We start from the raw sequence: 18,669 nt of genomic DNA on the forward strand, positions 1-18,669 counted from the left end.
GGGAGGAAGTCGGAGTACCCGGAGGGAACCCACGCATTCACGGGGAAGACATGCAAACTCCAAACAGAAAGATCCTGAGCCTGGGATTGAACCCAGAACTTTGTATTGTGAGGCAGACGCACTAACCCCTCTTCCACCGTGAAGCCCTAGCAGAGAGGCCATCCATCCATCCATCCATCCATCCATCCATCCATCCATCCATCCATCCATCTTCTACCGCTTATTCCCTTTTGGGGTCGCGGGGGGCGCTGGCGCCTATCTCAGCTACAATCGGGCGGAAGGCGGGGTACACCCTGGAGAAGTCGCTACCTCATCGCAGGGCCAACACAGATAGACAGACAACATTCACACTCACATTCACACACTAGGGCCAATTTAGTGTTACCAATCAGTGGGAGGAAGCCGGAGTACCCGGAGGGAACCCACGCATTCACGGGGAGAACATGCAAACTCCACACAGAAAGATCTCGAGCCTGGGATTGAACCCAGAACTGCAGGACCTTCGTATTGTGAGGCAGACGCACTAACCCCTCTTCCACCGTGAAGCCCTAGCAGAGAGCCATTGTTGGCAAAACAATTGCTGTCGAACGACCACTATTAGCAAAAAATCAGTTGTTAGACTGGAATCCCCCACAATAACATTTCATTTAGTTACTTTAATGCCACACAATGGGCACCTGCAACCGCAAAATCCTTATCTCTTGTTATTTGTTGGAGGCTAAATTGTTGAGTTCCGAGTAATGGTTGGAATGACTGTGTGAGAGGTATGTGGTATCTTTGGCACTAGCATCTAGACTAGATCTGACCAATCTAAGTCTGTGGGCAAGGATGAGAGGCGAAACGATCAGGTCAGTTACAAGCGATTGAATGCGTTCCACGAGTTTTCACTGTGAATTTACATTACAATGTGGTTTTTGTTCTCCAAATTTAGGAATATATTGCTTGTTCGAGTCTATCCTGGAAATCAATCGAATGCTTTGAGAATACAATGAAGACCGGGTTTAATGAGAACATTCATGGTCATAGTAAGTACTCGATTGTATTTATTTCAACTGCAGTGCATTTATTAATGAACGGAGTGTAATGTATTCTACTCACCACTGTCTGATGGTTGACTTGGATTACTTCATCACCTGCATGGATCTTTTTGCACTGGTCTGCTGGGGACTGGTGGAACGAGAGGGGCTCAAGTTGAGCAGCACACTATATGGGAATAGGGTATAGACGTCTAACTCACATTCTCCGTGGTCCCAGTAATAACATGAAGTCCGTCATATGTTGATTTAATGTACATCCCCTGAAAAGAGCAGCAGGACAGAGAAAAGGGTCAATGCAATATAGAGTAGGATGAATTTATGTGCGTACATTCTCATGTTCTTATTCAAATGTGTGCACAATGGCTGCACTGTTCCATGTTTGCAATTATGAAAATACTATCCTAAAACTGGACTTCATCGCAGTTAGGTTCAAACTGCATTTGTTAAACTCCTCCAGTCATCTTCTTAGGGTCCTCCTGCAATTGCTATCCAGTTATCTTGGACTGCCTTTAAATTAAAAACAAATATTTGAACCTGAAAGTTAGCCCCAGTCCTAAAGGAAATACAAACATTGTGAATCATTAAACAAATCTTGAGGGACTACTTTGGTGTCTAGACCAGGGGTCATAATCCTTTACTATCAAAAGAGCAAATGTATTCTCCCGCCACCGAAGAAAAAATATGTCAGTTTTCGCTCATCCAATCACCACACATGTACGGCCTCATAGAAATCTTAAAACTCATTTCAAAGTAAATGTTTACCCCACGCCTACATTACTGTAAAACAAAAGTAAGAAGCAACAACAAGGGGGCTGAAAAATGGCGGGTTGTTGACCCATGCCCCAACAGCTTCTCCATTGAGCCTTCAAAATTAGGCATTAGAAAAAAAATGTTGTCTGGGTGATAGTCAACCAGTTTTCTAAAATTATGTTCTTATCTTCTGTTTAAGTGCTGATTCAGGACAACGAGGGAACATGTTTTTAGAGGTTGCAAATTTCTATGCAGGCTCCAAATTTGACAGTCAATAATTACATTTATTAGAACTTGGCTTGCCGACTGGAGGCTGCAGATTCACTACGACCAAAGTATGAAGTTGAGCAGGGCCATGCGCTTTGCATATAGTTAATATTAAGGATATCCCGATCAACATCTTTTGACGACAGATTACAATTTGGCTTCAGATCCGATTTCGAGTTCCGATCAGATTACTTCGACAATAGATAACAGAACTGAAAATGTTTTACAGCAAGTGACTAAAGTAAACACATTAACACATTGTATAGAGCTTATCATAGTAAATGTACAATTTGCTAGCATGGTTGTCAATCAGTTAATGTATTAAAGGCCTACTGAAACCCACTACTACCGACCACGCAGTCTGATAGTTTATATATCAATGATGAAATATTAACATTGCAACACATGCCAATACAGCCTTTTTAGTTTACTAAATTGCAATTTTAAATTTCCCACTAAGTGTCGTGTTGAAAATGTCGCGGTATGATGACGAGTGCGTTTGACGTCTCGGGTTGTAGCGGACATTATTTTCCAGCCCGATCAAAGCTAAAAGTAGTCTGCTTTAATCACATAATTACACAGTATTCTGGACATCTGTGTTGCTCAATCTTTTGCAATTTTTTCAATTAATAATGGAGAAGTCAAAGTAGAAAGATGGAGGTGGGAAGCTTTTAGCCTTTAGCCACACAAACACAGCCCGTGTTTCCTTGTTTAAAATTCCCGAAGGTGAAGCTTTACTATGGATCAGAGCGGTCAAGCGAACACGGATCCCGACCACATGTCAACCAGCAGGTTTCGGTGAGAAAATTGTGGTAATAAGTTGGCTCTTACCGTAGTTATGAGCGGAGCCAGTGTCCTCCTGCAGCTGCTGCGGCGACTATTACCTCCTCCAACAGAGACACTGGCGGTCACTACACCCGTGGCCACACCCCTCTGACTTTCAGATACTATATAATCTCACTAAAAAACTAGCAACACAATAGGCAGATAAGGAATTTTCCAGAATTATCCTAGTAAATGTGTCTAATAACATCTGAATCGCTCCCACTGCAATCGCCTTTTTTTTTTCTAGTCCTTCACAATCAATATCCTCATCCACGAATCTTTCATCTCTGCTCAAATAATGGGGAAATTGTCGCATTCTCGGTCCGAATCGCTCTAGCTGCTGGTGGCTATGATTGTAAACAATGTGCGGATGTGAGAAGCTCTACAACCCGTGACGTCACGCGCACATCGTCTGCTACTTCCGGTAAAGGCAAGGCTTTTTTATTAGCGGCCAAAAGTTGCAAACTTTATCGTCCATGTTCTACTAAATCCTTTCAGCTAAAATATGGCAATATCGCAAACTGATCAAGTATGACACATAGAATGAACCTGCTATCCCTGTTTAAATAAGAAAATCTAATTTCAGTAGGCCTTTATATATGTGGCATGGAATGCTACATACAACTTTTTCAACTAAATAAAATGGCTTGTCCACCATGACTAAACAAAAGGAAAAACTACTATTGGCTAGTTAGATGTTAGCTCCTTGTGTCGTCCTGCTCAGTGTTTGAGTGTAGCATGCTTTAGCATTTCTTTTCCTCAAGTCATCCAATGATAACGCTACTTTATAGCAACTTAGTTCATTTTCTCCAATGGTGGTGAGGATTAGTATCTTAAAAGCGTCTTCACACTGTGAATTGACAAAGCGTTCGTTTCAGCTTGATTTCAAATCCGAGCCAGTGTTTTGACAAGACGCACCCTCATGGAATTCGTACAACTTCTGCATGTGTGCATTAAGGAAGCAGAAATGTAATTGTGTCACACTGATTGTTTACTAGGGCTGCACTATTCTGGCAAAAATAATAATCCTCTCATTTTGATTGGGATTGTAATCACAAATAATAACACGATTATTAAAACATTTGTATGTATTGTAAGACCAAAACTCAACTTTAAATATATTTTGAAAAATGTATTCAAATTAGTAATGAATAAATCACAAGAAGTAATAATAACATTAATAACAATACATTTAGGGCTTCACGGTGGCAGAGGGATTAGTGCGTCTGCCTCACAATACGAAGGTCCTGCAGTCCTGGGTTCAAATCCAGGCTCGGGATCTTTCTGTGTGGAGTTTGCATGTTCTCCCCGTGAATGCGTGGGTTCCCTCCGGGTACTCCGGCTTCCTCCCACTTCCAAAGACATGCACCTGGGGATAGGTTGATTGGCAACACTAAATTGGCCCTAGTGTGTTAATGTGAGTGTGAATGTTGTCTGTCTATCTGTGTTGGCCCTGCGATGAGGTGGCGACTTGTCCAGGGTGTACCCCGCCTTCCGCCCGATTGTAGCTGAGATAGGCGCCAGCGCCCCCCGCGACCCCACAAGGGAATAAGCGGTAGAAATGGATGGATGGACAATACATTTAAATAACAATAGCAATATATGTATAAACATTTCAATTCAGTTTTCCCGTTTTAATTGTTTTGGGTTTTTTCATTTGTTACCATTTACACTTATTTTACTACCAAAGAGTGTGTGTTTTTGTTTCAAATAGCATTTTATGAAATGTTTCTCAATTAAATGCAAATAGTTTCACATTTATTGGTGCAATACATTTTTGAACAATTTTGACTAATAATTGAGGGCAAAAGCATAATAATTGTGTAAATGTATCAATAAGTGTTTTAAGTACATTATGCTTGTGTAAGATACTTTTTTGAAACCATTATTTTATTAGCGCCGTCAGACCGCATGTGGCGCACCACGCTATTATTGTGAAGGGGGGGAATGTGCTATGCTGTTGCTCTTAGCTTGACGGTGAAGAAAAGACTTGAGACTGTTTATAAAAAATGACAGCAACTCTTGGATTTCGGCTGCAGGATGCTGTCTTCTGTTTGTACATTGATTTTACATCAATGGTGTTTTCTACAACAACATTGGGTTGGATTGTTCTTGCTAGTAAGGTGTCTGTATATTGCTAAGTGTACATTTTTGTATTTAAATAGTTCAAGCATGCATTTAAAGCTTGGTCACCAATTATTTTTTATGGTTTTTCAATTACTGGAAAACACCCATAGATAGTTTCAGGTCCAGATGTCAAACAAAGATCATCCAGAGAGTGTTTGCTTTTGGCTTTTGGACAATGGGCAGCAACAGTTGGATTTTAAGAGTGAGTATAAACAAATTAACAACATATGGTGGGAGCCCCCACCGGTAGGAGTAGGTCACCTGACTCAAATTAAGCAAAGTGTTGTCTGCATTTGTACAAACAAACTGGCTTTGTTCAAGCTGGCCAGTCCCAAGGCTAGAACACAAAACTGCAAGTTTCTTAATGCATAAGGTATATAAGGAGACGTTCCCGTAACAGAGTGACATGGATTTTCATTTTGGTAACATTACCTCCAGGTGTGCTGCAGCACATGTAATTGTGAGGACTCGCTCTATCAAATAAAAGCCTTTTGTTGAACGTTTCCTGACCGACGTCATATTTGGTCCATTCACACCACCTGGTCGTCCTCAGGTCCGGACAAATATGACAAGACACTAGCTTTCGCTTCGGTAGTTTAGCCGCTGTTTCAAGTGACTGTATTGACATTGTTTGGTTAACGACATGTTTTGGGTATGAATGAGCGATCCGGACGTATTATTTTCCCAACCAAATGTTCCTTATCCTCAGAATGACAGCATTTTAGCGACATTTAAGTCAATTTATTTATTTTAATTTGTCAGCGGATTCCGTTTTATTGGCCAATTATCTGACTCTGTCTGCAATTACGTCAACGCGTAAAATCTACGCCTAACTTTATTTGTTAAATTTAGTGATTATTGATTAGGCACACAAGTGTCGTGTCAAAAAAGAAAGTATCAACCAGGATGACATCCCACACTTCAAGTAAAAGTTTTCTTTTTTTTTGCCGCTCACACGCTCACTCATCCGTTTCACCTTTTACAAGCTCCGGAATCTGCAAACACGTAGCGCGGGTATTATATTTTCACGATTGTGAGAAGCCATAATCAAAATCGAAATCAAATCTCAAATAATTTTCCAGTCCCAGCACGCATCCCTTTTGAAAGAATCTTTCACTTGAGTACACTCTTTAGCCATGAAAAGACTGGGACACAGCTGTGGTAACAGATCGCCGATTAGTTAGAACAGGTAAATATCGGCCCCCAAATGTATCCAGTGATCAGGAATGAGATATCTCTAATTACTAAAGTTGCATGTCATTTTTATTCCGTGAAGGTATTTATGGGAGTCTCTGTGTGCATATTCTACAAAAGTTGTAAAAAGTTACAGTCCAGTACACAAACATGCAGATATTAATGCAATATGTGTGTGCGTGGGTGTGTATCATTACCAGGCCTTCACTGGGCATTATGCTGGTGAGGTGGACCACCTCCAGATGTGCAGACTGAGAGACCAGAGAGTCGGATGACAGTGAGATGATGTGGTCGCATATCCCTGCTAAGGTCTTACACTGGAGTTGGCATCCGGGGCAAAAGCAACAGAGAAAAGAGATGACAGAGGGAGAGAGCAAGACAGAGAGATACAGTTATTGAGATTGCTTTATGTCCATGAGGGATATAGAGAGCAAAATAACTTCATGAGATTGTTCCACATCACCACTTTGTCTGTCCACGGGCATGCCCAAAGGTTAACGACAAATCATTTTTAACAGCCAAACCAGAATGTTCAAACCTGAAGTTATTAACATGCTAGCAGTAAATGTATTTATTTATGTATTATAATTTAGTTTACTTATATTACTTTTTGATTGGCTACATTTTTAGTCATTCTCCAATATGGACGCCCCAAAGGTGGTGTGGTTCCTCAATCCCCGGTGCCATGTCATGTCTTGTTATTTTCAATAGTGCTGTGTGTGTGTGTGTGCATTTTTTCTTTTTTTTCTGTTTTTACAAAACAGTGTCGCAATTTGCCTGTGCATGAAGAGTTATTTATGAATAAAGTTTGATTAAAAGAACATCCTTATGTTTGCACATTGAAAAAAGGGCACATTAAAGCGGGGTGGTATATTTCAGTATATTGCAAAGTTTGGACCAATATCAATCAATCATTGTTTACTTATATAGCCCTAAATCACTAATGTCTCAAAGGGCTGCACAAACTACAACACAAACCACTATGACATACTCGGTAGGCCCACATAAGGGCAAGGAAAACTCACACCCAGTGGGACGTTGATAAAAAGGAAGGCAAGACTTTACCTTGTCGAAATCAGGGGTCCCCAAACTTTTGGACCCGGGGGCCGCATTGGGTTAAAACAATTTGGCCAGGAGCTGGACTATATATATATATATATATATATATATATATATATATATATATATATATATATATATATATGAATATATATATATATATATATGTATATATATATATATATATATATATGAATATATATATATATATGTATATATATATTCATATATATATATATATATACATATATATATATATATGTATATATATATATATATATATATATATATATATATATATATATATATATATATATATATATATATATATATATATATATATATATATATATATTTGTGCAGCCCTTTGAGACACTAGTGATTTAGGGCTATATAAGTACACATTGATTGATTGATTGATTGATATATATATATACATATATATATATATATATATATATATATATATATATATGTAGGTGTGGGAAAAATCACAAGACTACTTCATCTCTACAGAACTGTTTCATGAGGGGTTCCCTCAATCATCAGGAGATTTTAATGGAAGCATTCACATGCAATGGTTTATATAAGGCACAGAGTGGGTGGGTAGAGGCAGGCGTAGGGTGTGGTGATTGGCTCATGTGTTACCTAGGAGGTGTTTCCGTCTGTGGCGGCATGTTGAAATGATTTCACTGCGTTTCTTTTCGCGGTGGTGGGTGGGTGGTTGCTGTCATGATGCACGTATTGGAGTGTTGTGTTGGGTTTCGTGAATGTTTGGTAGCTGTTATTTCTCAGGTTGAAAGTGACGTCGAGGAAGTTGACGGTTTGCATGTTGGCTTCAATCGTGATCCGTAGGCCGTTTTCTTTGACAGCAACCACCCACCCACCACCACGAAAAGAATACCTACCGGAATTAATAAATGCTATCGATGCTGTCATCTAGCAAAGCTGAATTGGACCAGAAAGCACTTGATGAAAGCGGATACAACTTCACCCTCACCTATGAACTCACTCCAGGAAACCAACCAAAAAAGAGCAGAAAACGAAACAACATCATCTGGTACAATCCGCCATTCAGCAAAAACGTCTCAACCAATATCGGCCGCAAGTTCCTCACTCTGATCGACAAACACTTCCCCAAAGGCAACACCTTAAGAAAAATATTCAACAAGAACAACATTAAATTGAGCTACAGCTGTATGCATAACATACAACAAATAATTTCAAACCACAACAAAGCAATTGCAAAAGGACTGCCTACCCCCAGACTAAACGACTCTGAAACCAATAAGGAATGTAACTGTCGCAAGAAACCTGATTGCCCTCTCAACGGAGGGTGCTTACAGACATCAGTCGTTTACCAAGCAAAGGTAACACGCAAGGACATTAACACATCAGACACGTACGTAGGATTAACCGAAGGAGCGTTCAAAACAAGATGGAATAATTACAACACCTCCTTTAGAAACCAGACTTTGCGGAATTCTACAGAACCCAGCAAACACATTTGGAACCTCAAAGACAATAATGTTGAATATTCAATAACATGGCAAATTTTTGCATCCAGCACACCTTACAACAGTGGTAATAAAAGATGCAACCTATGCTTAAAAGAGAAACTGTTTATTATATATCATCCAGATCTATCATCCCTCAACAAGCGCAGTGAAATCATTTCAACATGCAGCCACAGACGGAAACACCTCCTAGGTAACACATGAGCCAATCACCAAACCCTACGCCTGCCTGTACCCACCCACTCTGTGCCCTATACAAACCATTGTATGTGCATGCTTCCATTAAAATCTCCTGATGATTGAGGGAACCCCTCATGAAACAGTTCTGTAGAGATGAAGTAGTCTTGTGATTTTTCCCACACCTACATATTGCGCTCTACCACGGTATCGAGCACTATTCTCTGGATAATCCAATCAAGATATATATATATATATATATATATATATATATATATATATATATATATATATATATATCCATCCATCCATATATATATATATATATATATATATATATATATATATATATATATGTATACGGGCAGCACGGTGGGTAAGGGGTTAGTGCGTCTGCCTCACAATACAAAGGTCCTGAGCAGTCTTGGGTTCAATCCCGGGCTCGGGATCTTTCTGTGTGGAGTATATATATATATATATATATATATATATATATATATATATATATATATATATATATATATATATATATATATATATACAAACTGCCATTCCTTAAACTGTACAAAAAGAAGTCATATGTCCACTGATTTTAAAAAATTCTACACTCGGAGTCTATTTTATGTTTCCCTAACGATTTAGCCATTTTTTTTCTTTGTGCACTAATTAGACAGATTGACTGAAAGAGTGCAGACTTGCCGCACACTCGCCCGACACTGCGGCGCGAGCGTGATGACATCATATTATCGATGGGAAAAAGCATTTTTAGACAAAAAGATTTGCCTGAGTGGCTACAAGACCCCCAGAGTAACAAGCGGTAGAAAATGGATTGATGGATGTGCTAGAAAAGACAGATTAAAAAAAAAAAAAAAAAAAATGTATACAATAAAAACTAAAAATGTTTACTCGGTAAGACCCGGGGGCCGAGACTTTTGACACTGGTGGGCCATATCTGGCCCGCGGGCCACAGTTTGGGGACCACTGTTTTAAATGAACAGGAACTGTTTTGCTATTTGTGTGCTTGGTCATGCATTAATCCATCATCAAAAGCATCACTGCCTTCCAATCTTGGTTTACTGACTGCAAAAGGCTTATCCAGTTCATATCTTAGAGTTTAGTAGCAAACAAAAAAAAACAAAAAAATGTCCAAAGGACTACAAACTACATGTCTGTTATTCACGTAAGCAGTGTGACATGCATGCCTTAGAGTGCATATTAATGAGGACCCCTGCATGAAATAATCGTCTGATCCCAATCCTAATGAGCAATTACAAGATTATAGTGCTGGAATGAAGAGAGGCAGTCTCTTATACACACTTGCACACAAAATGAAGGTGCTGAAGCACTTGTCCACATATATTTGAGAGTCTATGATTCATTATGTGTGTGGAAAAAGTGAAGAATCGTCTGTGTGTTGCTTTGGTTATTGCTGGCTGTTTCACATAAACTCACACACTCCCATTCTTTACAGCGCCAGTTACAAAGACACAATTACAACTGCTGTAGGGCACGTGTGGATGGCCAAATGGGACTAAAATAAATAAATGCATCTTTAAATACTTATATAAATGTGGCTATAATTCAATATATTTGGTATTATATACAATAATCTGTAATTTAATGTTTCATTAATGTATTTAAACTAAAATGATTTTAACAATTCCATTTAATTATTTATTTATTAATTCCATTATTTAAATACTTGATTATTTATTTCAAAATGTTATAAATTGATTAATTAAACTTGTATCAATTAATTATTTTATTATACAATTATGTATTTATTGATTAAGTAATAAATTAAACATGTAATTACTTTTTCAAATATGTATTTATTCAATAATCAATCAATGTATTTATTTTATTTGTCACACATAACAGTCAAAGTCACTGGGCACGTCCCAACACCTGATTGGTTAAGCAGCTTGGTTGGCACTTCTACTTGGAATGATTGGACTGGATTCATGTTAGCCTGGGACAAAATTAAATAAATATATAAATCTTTAAATAATACACACTACTTAAATGTGCAATGATGTAATTATATAATTAATCATAAAATAATGAAGTCAATAATTAAATACATTCTGAAATAATAAAATCAATAATTAATTAAATGATTTAATCATTCAATCTAATGTCAAATCAAATAACAATAATGACCATTTATTAACACATGTATGTATTGATTCCAATTATAATTATTTAATGTGGGGCTGTCAGAAATATTGAGTTAATTAAAGTAATTGATCACAAAAATAATTCGCATTAATACTGTGTCTACACAGATTAATCACACAATTAATTTTGACAGTACATGCTCCTTGACTGTAGCCATGGATGGTTACCTGAAATGTGGCGTAGGTTTCTATACTGTCACTGATCAGGTCAAAGCATATGTCATTGCAAAGATGAGTGTGATAGCTTGCACATTTCACTTCAAAATACACCCAGACGAGACTTTGGATACAATTGTTGCAAAGTTTTGAACTAAAGATTTGTCCATCTGACATCACATGGACAAAGATAAGACCTTCTGGAGGAAAGTTATATGGTCAGATGAAACAAAAATTGAGCTGTTTGGTCACAATACCCAGCAAAATGTTTGGAAGAGAAAAGGTGAAGCCTTTATTCTCAGGAACACCACACCTACCATCAAGCATGGTGGTGGTAATATTATGCTCTGGACCTGCTTTGCTGCAAATAGAACTGGTGCTTTACAGAGAGTAAATGGGACAGTGAAAAAGGAGGATTACCTCCAAATTCTTCAGGACAACCTAAAATCATCAGCCCGGAGGTTGGGTTTTGGGCGCGGTTGGGTGTTCCAACAGGACAAGGACCCCAAACACACGTCAAAAGTGGTAAAGGAATGGCTAAATCAGGCTAGAATTAAGGTTTAAGAATGACCTTACCAAAGTCCTGTCTTAAACGTGTGGACAATGCTGAAGAAACAAGTTAATGTGAGCAAACCAACAAGTTTAGCTGAACTGCACCAATTTCATCAAGAGGAGTGGTCAAAAACTTAACCAGAAGCTTGTGGGTGGCAACTAAAAGTGCATTATTTCAGTGAAACTTGCCCAGGGATATGTAACCAAATATTAACATTGCTGTATGTTAGGGCTGTGAATCTTTGGGCTTCCCGCAATTCGATTCAATAACGATTCTTGGGGTCATGATACGATAATATATCGATTTTTTCAATTCGATTCGATTCTCGATTCAAAAACGATATTTTTCCGATTCAAAACGATTCTGTATTCATTCAGTACTTGGGATTTCAGCAGGATCTACCCCAGTCTGCTGACATGCAAGCAGAGTAGTAGATTTCTTTAAAAAAAAACTTTTATAATTGTAAAGGACAATGTTTTATCAACTGATTGCAATAATGTCAATTTGTTTTAACTATTAAACAAACCAAAATTATGACTTATTTTATCTTTGTGAAAACATTGGACACAGTGTGTTGTCAAGCTTATGAGATGCGATGCAAGTGTAAGCCACTGTGACACTCTTGTTCTTTTTTTTGTATTTTTTATAAATCTCTAATGATAATGTCAATGAGAGATTTTTAATCACTGCCATGCTGAAATTATAACTAATATTGATACTGTTGTTGATAATATTCATTTTAGTTTCACTACTTTTGGTTTGTTGTGTGTCGTGTTTGTGTCTCCTCTCAATTGCTCTGTTTATTGCAGTTCTGAGTGTTGCTGGGTCAGGTTTGGTTTTGGAATTGGATTACATTGTTATGGTATTGCTGTGTAGTGGTTTGTTGGATTGATTAAAAAATAAATAAATAAATAAAAATAAAAAAATAAAAATCGATTTTTTAAAATTGGGAATTGATTCTGAATCACACAACGTATTCGATTCGATTCGTATTCGGATAGATTTTTTCCCACACCCCTACTGTATGTATACTTTTGACCCAGCAAATTTGCTCATATTTTCAGTAGACACATAATACAATCATAAAAGAACCAATCTTCATTAATGTTTTCTGTGACCAACAAGTATGTGCTCCAATCACCCTATCACAAAAAAATAAGAGTTGTAGAAATTATTGAAAACTCAAGACAGCCATAAATTTATGTTCTTTACAAGTGTATGTAAACGTTTGACCACGACTGTAAATTATGCAAACGGGTGATAAACTTGATTAATCAGGATTAATCCAAAATTGTAAAAAAGTGATTAATCTGATTTAAAATGTTTCTATATTTTTTACATTTGACAACACAAATTCAAAGATGTATCAATTTAAAGTTGTCCCATTTCCATACACTTGGGATACCGAATACAATTGATACACATTTTTTTTATTTAGATTTGAAAAGAATATATACCAAAATGGATACATGGATGATACAGCAGAGGATTGGGAGAATGTCATGCGGTCAGATGAAACCAAAATAGAACTGTTTGGTATAAACTCAACTCGTCGTGTTTGGAGGAAGAAGAATACTAAGTTGCATCACAAGAACACCATACCTACTGTGAAGCATGGGGGTGGAAACATCATGCTTTGGGGCTGTTTTTCTGCTAAGGGGACAGGACGATTGATCTATGTTGAGGAATGAATGAATGGGGCCATGTGTCGTGAGATTTTGAGCCAAAACCTCCTTCCATCAATGAGCGCTTTGAATGATTGACCAAATACTTATTTTCCACCATGATTTATGAATAAATTCTTTAAAATTCCTACAATGTGAATTCCTGGATTTTTTTCACATTCTGTCTCTCACAGTTGAAGTGTACCTATGATGAAAATTACAGACCTTTGTCATCATTCTAAGTGGGAGAACTTGCACAATCGGTGGCTGACTAAATACTTTTTTGCCCCATTGTAAGTGCAAGATGATTATCGTATCCAGCCATTGGCGCCATAAATAGCCCACATCTACATCTGTGGAAACTGCAGCGAGGGCCAATGTCGGGGTTTTATTCATGCTCTGATCATCAGACTAATAGTTCTGACCTGGGATTAACACGGAACATGGCACGAAAAGGCAAGTCACCAGAGTGCAGTTGCGATTTCCCTTTTGCTGACACACCCAGCCTTGATCCGACACGCTTCTGGACAATCAGAGCGCAGATTATGGAGAAGTTAATTTATGTGGTTGGTTGGCCTGAGATTTAAGAGTAGTCAAACAGAAAGCCAGACATAGTACGCTGCCAGATGGATTAGGTTCCGGCTGCATGCTTGCACCCTCCTCCCTACCATACGCACACACCATGAACTGCACATGCATGACTCTTTACTTGGCCCCAATTACGAACTTGTAAAGAGCACTCATAGGAGAGGAAAATGAGAAAAATAGAAAGGGCATGAGGTAAAAAAAAAAAAAAAAAAAGTGGGAGTCCAGTGTAGAAAACCAGGGGAAGGAAAACACAACTAGGACAGTGTTACGTAAGAGTACTCATCCTTATGCATGAATGCGCATAAAAACACATACACTTATACACACTTCATGCTCCATCAGACACACAGACTCATGCACTACGCTGTCCCTCACACACAAACACGGACACACAAACACACACACACACACACACACACACTATCCCTGTCCATCTGATTGCTTTAGGCTGTAGTCTAGAGCAGAGCAGAGCAGGGAGTTTTGCATTATTAAGTGGAAGCTGACAAACGTACAACTCCCACTACACCCGGGCTGACCAGAGTATACAGAACCACTGAACCACACGCTGAATACAAACTATCCTTTTGCCGTTTGGATTGACCTCCATTTGGAGATTAAGCTACGGCCCCTGAACAATGGATTCCTTGTTTTTACTGTAGAGTAGAGTTGACCGTCGGTTGCCATGGAGAGAACTGGATGCAACCCACTTGGTCCAGGCCGCTACCTTTATCCCATTCCCGGTTATCTGCATGAAAGGCAAGTGCTGACCACCGAGCTAAGAGCTGGCACTCTTGAAGTCGTCATCGGGAAGGTTTACTAAAGCAGTATTTTTCAACCTTTTATGAGCCAGGGCACATTTTTTGAGTTAAAAAAATGCAGAGGCACACCACCAGCAGAAATCATTAAAAAACTAAACTCAGTTGACAGTAAAAATTTGTCGTCACAATTGTTGGATATGACTTTAAAGCATAACCAAGCATGTATCAATATAGCTCTTGTCTCAAAGTAGGTGTACTGGCACCACCTGTCACATCACACCCTGACTTATTTGGACTTTTTTGGCTGTTTTCTTGTGTGTAGTCTTTAAGTTCTTGTCTTGCGCTCCTATTTCAGTGGATTTTTCTCTGAGTTTTCCTGTGAGTAATATTTCCCGGATCTACTTTGTTTTTATCCTTCACCGTGGGGACATTGTCATGTCATGTTCCGATGTACATTGTGGAAGCCATCTTTGCTCCACAGTAAGTCTTTGCTGTCGTCCAGCATTCTGTTTTTGTTTACTTTGTAGCCAGTTCAGTTTTATTTTTGTTCTGCATAGCCTTCCATAAGCTTCAATGCATTTTCTTAGGGGCACTTACCTTTTGTTTATTTCTTGTTTATGCATTAAATACCTTTTTACCTGCATGCTGCCTCCCGTTGTATCAACATCTACAAAGCAATTAGCTACCTGCTGCCACCTACTGATATGGAAGAGTATTACACGGTTACTCTGCTGAGCTCTAGACAGCACTGACACTCAACAACAACAACACATCATTTGCAGACTGTAATTACTGGTTTGCTAAAAAATATTTCCAACCCAAATAGGATAAATTAGATAATCTCCCACGGCACACCAGACTGTATCCCTTGGCACACTAGTGGTTGAAAAACACTGTACTAAAGTACTCATAGTCCAGCCATGGGCACGGTAAAGGTTGTGGGGCGAGAGATGGTGTTGACTGCTTTTAGCTACTTATTATCAATGCTTTATATTGCACATGTTCCTGACTTTTTGCATTTACATAAGATTTTGAGCTTTAAAATGTATGACATGACTTACTTCACCCTCCTGATTTGCCATAAAATTAAGGTTTTATTTTTTTAACTAGGGGTGGAGCGGTTCACAAAATTCATGGTTTGGATCTTATCACGGTTCGTTGTTTTGGTTTTCAGTTTGTTTCAAAGTACATTTTTGTTTTGGGCGGTACAGCTTGGTTGGTAGGGTGGTCGTGCCAGCAACTTGAGAGTTCCAGGTTTTATCCCCGCTTTCATCCTAGTCACTGGCTTTGTGTCCTTGGGCAAGACATTTTACCCACCTGTTCCCAGGGCCACCCACACTGGTTTAAATGTGACTTAGGTATTGGGTTTCACTATGTAAAAGCGCTTTGAGTCACTAAGGAAAAGCGCTATATAAATACCATTCACTTCACTTCTTTTTAAGACCCAAGAAAACGATGTATCCCAAAAATCCACAATTTTCATTTTTTTTTAATTTATCAAAGATGTCGTGTTTAGCTACACGGCGAGCCGTAAATGGTGTTTGCAATCTAGTAGATTTCCTTCCATCAAATTTTTTCTAAGCGCGACACAACATCATTATTTAAGTTCAGTGGACCCTCTAAATATCTCTTAGGCGCCTATTTCTGATTGACTGGTTACCATACAGACCATCATAATTGATCATAATAATTGTGTACTGTATTTCTGTGATACTGTGGCTTTAAAATATAACTATCCTTATTTAAACATCAAAATACTGCTTTTATTTCCCCGTAGGTCTGTCGTTAGGAACATTTCTTAAGAGAATGATTCATAAATCCCGTAAATTACATACAGGGAAACTGACCAATTGGTTACAATCAGCATAACTAAAGTCCTTCAACAGTTTTACGAGTAAATAATACGACTGAAAAGTAAGGTTGGCCAGTCTGCCGCCAACCTCATCACCTGCTGCCATGGACTATCTTAAAGGGGAACATTACCACCAGACCTATGTAAGCTTCAATATATAACTTGATGTTGCAGAAAAAAGACCATATGTTTTTTTAACTGAATTCCGAACTCTAAAAGGGTGAATTTGGTGATTTAAACGCCTTTCATTTGATAGCCTGTCGGAGTGATGACCTTCCACCCGTGACGTCACAACATGAAGCGATCCGCCATTTTCTTAAACACATTACACGCACCAACTCAAATCAGCTCTGTTATTTTCCGTTTTTTTGACTGTTTTCCCGTACCTTGGAGACATCATGCCTCGTCGGTGTGTTGTCGGAGGGCCTAACAACACGATCAGGGACGGATTCAAGTTGCACCAGTGGCCAAAAGATGCGAAAGTTCCTCGTTTGTTCCGCACACTTTACCGACGACAGCTATGCTACGACAGAGAAGGCAAGAATGTGTGGCTATCCTGCGACACTCAAAGCAGATGCATTTCCAACGATAAAGTCAACGAAATCTGCAATATTGGAAAATAGACCACCACTGAATCTGCCCGAGTGCGAGCTATTCAGGGACGACGGCAGTCTCTTCCCGCAGACTAGCGAGGTAAACCCCCTGGATATGTTGGCTAAGACGTGATTCATGCCACTTCTTTTTCTGTCTCATTTTGTCCACCAAACTTATAACGTTGTGCATGAACGCACAAAGGTGAGTTTTGTTGATGTTATTGACTTATGTGGAGTGTGCTAATCAGACATATTTGGTTACGGCATGACTGCAAGCTAATCGATGCTAACATGCTATTTAGGCTAGCTGTATGTACATATTGCATCATTTAGCCTCATTTGTAGCTATATTTGCTTCCGGCCTTTACCTCCACCCACATTTAATGCCAACAAACACATACCAATCGTTGGTTAGAAGGCGATCGCCAAATTCGTCCTCGCTTCCTCCCGTGCCGCTGTCTGTCGTGATATGGCTCAATAGCTTCAGTTTCTTCTTCAATTTCGTTTTGGCTACCTGCCTCCACACTCCAACCATTCGTTTCAATACATGCGTAATCTGTTGAATCGCTTAAACTGCTGAAATCCGAGTCTGAATCCATGCTAATATCGCTATACCTTTCTGTGCTATCCGCCATGTTTGTTTCTGTGTGGTCACGCTGTGACGTCACAGGACAATAAACGGGTGGATATAACGACGTTTAAAATCAGGCACTTTGAAGCCATTTTTCGGGATATTGCGTGATCGGTAAAATTTTGAGAAAAACTTTGAAAAATAAAATAAGCCACTGGTAACTGATTTTTATTGGTTTCAACCCTTCAGAAATTGTGATAATGTTCCCCTTTAACACAGTTACTTGTGTAACTGTTACTTTTCAATCCAAACTGACTGAGGCTTTTTTCACTACACTAATAAGTAGCCGCTGAGAGTCTTGTAAAGTCCAGTAAAGTCTAGCTTTTTTTGTTAGTTTGTATTGTTTTGTTAATTTTCACCTGATATACTAGGCTACTGTGTGTTTCTATATGGGTTTATGTCATGAGAACAGCTTAGTGGGATAAGTCAGCTCACCTGTGTTTCATTCAATTTTGAGTATAAAAGATCAGCAAGCAAGCGCATCTTAAAATCAGCTACCTCTCTCTTTTTCCTTTCACTTTGTCTCCAGATTTCACACATAAACCTCCCGCACATTAGCAAGAGTCATGTGTAGTCTTCTGTCTGACACCAGTGTGCAAGTGCACTTGTGAGCGTGAGTGTGTTTGCGTGTGTGTGTATGTTCTTGTATTTCTACATCTCTTGAGACATCAACAAGGTAAAGTACCTTCCATATGAGTGCCGGGGAACAAGTTAGGACCGAAATCACGGTCCCAATACGGA

General features: G+C 38.8%; 1 protein-coding gene across 7 annotated transcripts in view; it reads right to left on the minus strand.

Annotated features, from left to right (window-relative positions):
* The window catches only part of si:ch211-26b3.4 (connector enhancer of kinase suppressor of ras 2), a 165,074-nt gene that overhangs the window by 71,275 nt on the left and 75,130 nt on the right, over positions 1-18,669 (minus strand). For all 7 annotated transcript variants that reach the window (XM_061901756.1, XM_061901752.1, XM_061901755.1 and 4 more), the window contains exons 6-8: positions 6,398-6,517; positions 1,238-1,297; positions 1,099-1,167 (exon numbers count right to left, since the gene is read on the minus strand). In XM_061901756.1, coding sequence (XP_061757740.1) covers positions 1,099-1,167; positions 1,238-1,297; positions 6,398-6,517 — 249 coding nt within the window. The remainder of the gene's footprint in view (positions 1-1,098; positions 1,168-1,237; positions 1,298-6,397; positions 6,518-18,669) is intronic.

Source organism: Nerophis ophidion, linkage group LG05, assembly GCF_033978795.1.
Source record: "Nerophis ophidion isolate RoL-2023_Sa linkage group LG05, RoL_Noph_v1.0, whole genome shotgun sequence".
NCBI classification, from domain to species: Eukaryota; Metazoa; Chordata; class Actinopteri; order Syngnathiformes; family Syngnathidae; genus Nerophis; species Nerophis ophidion.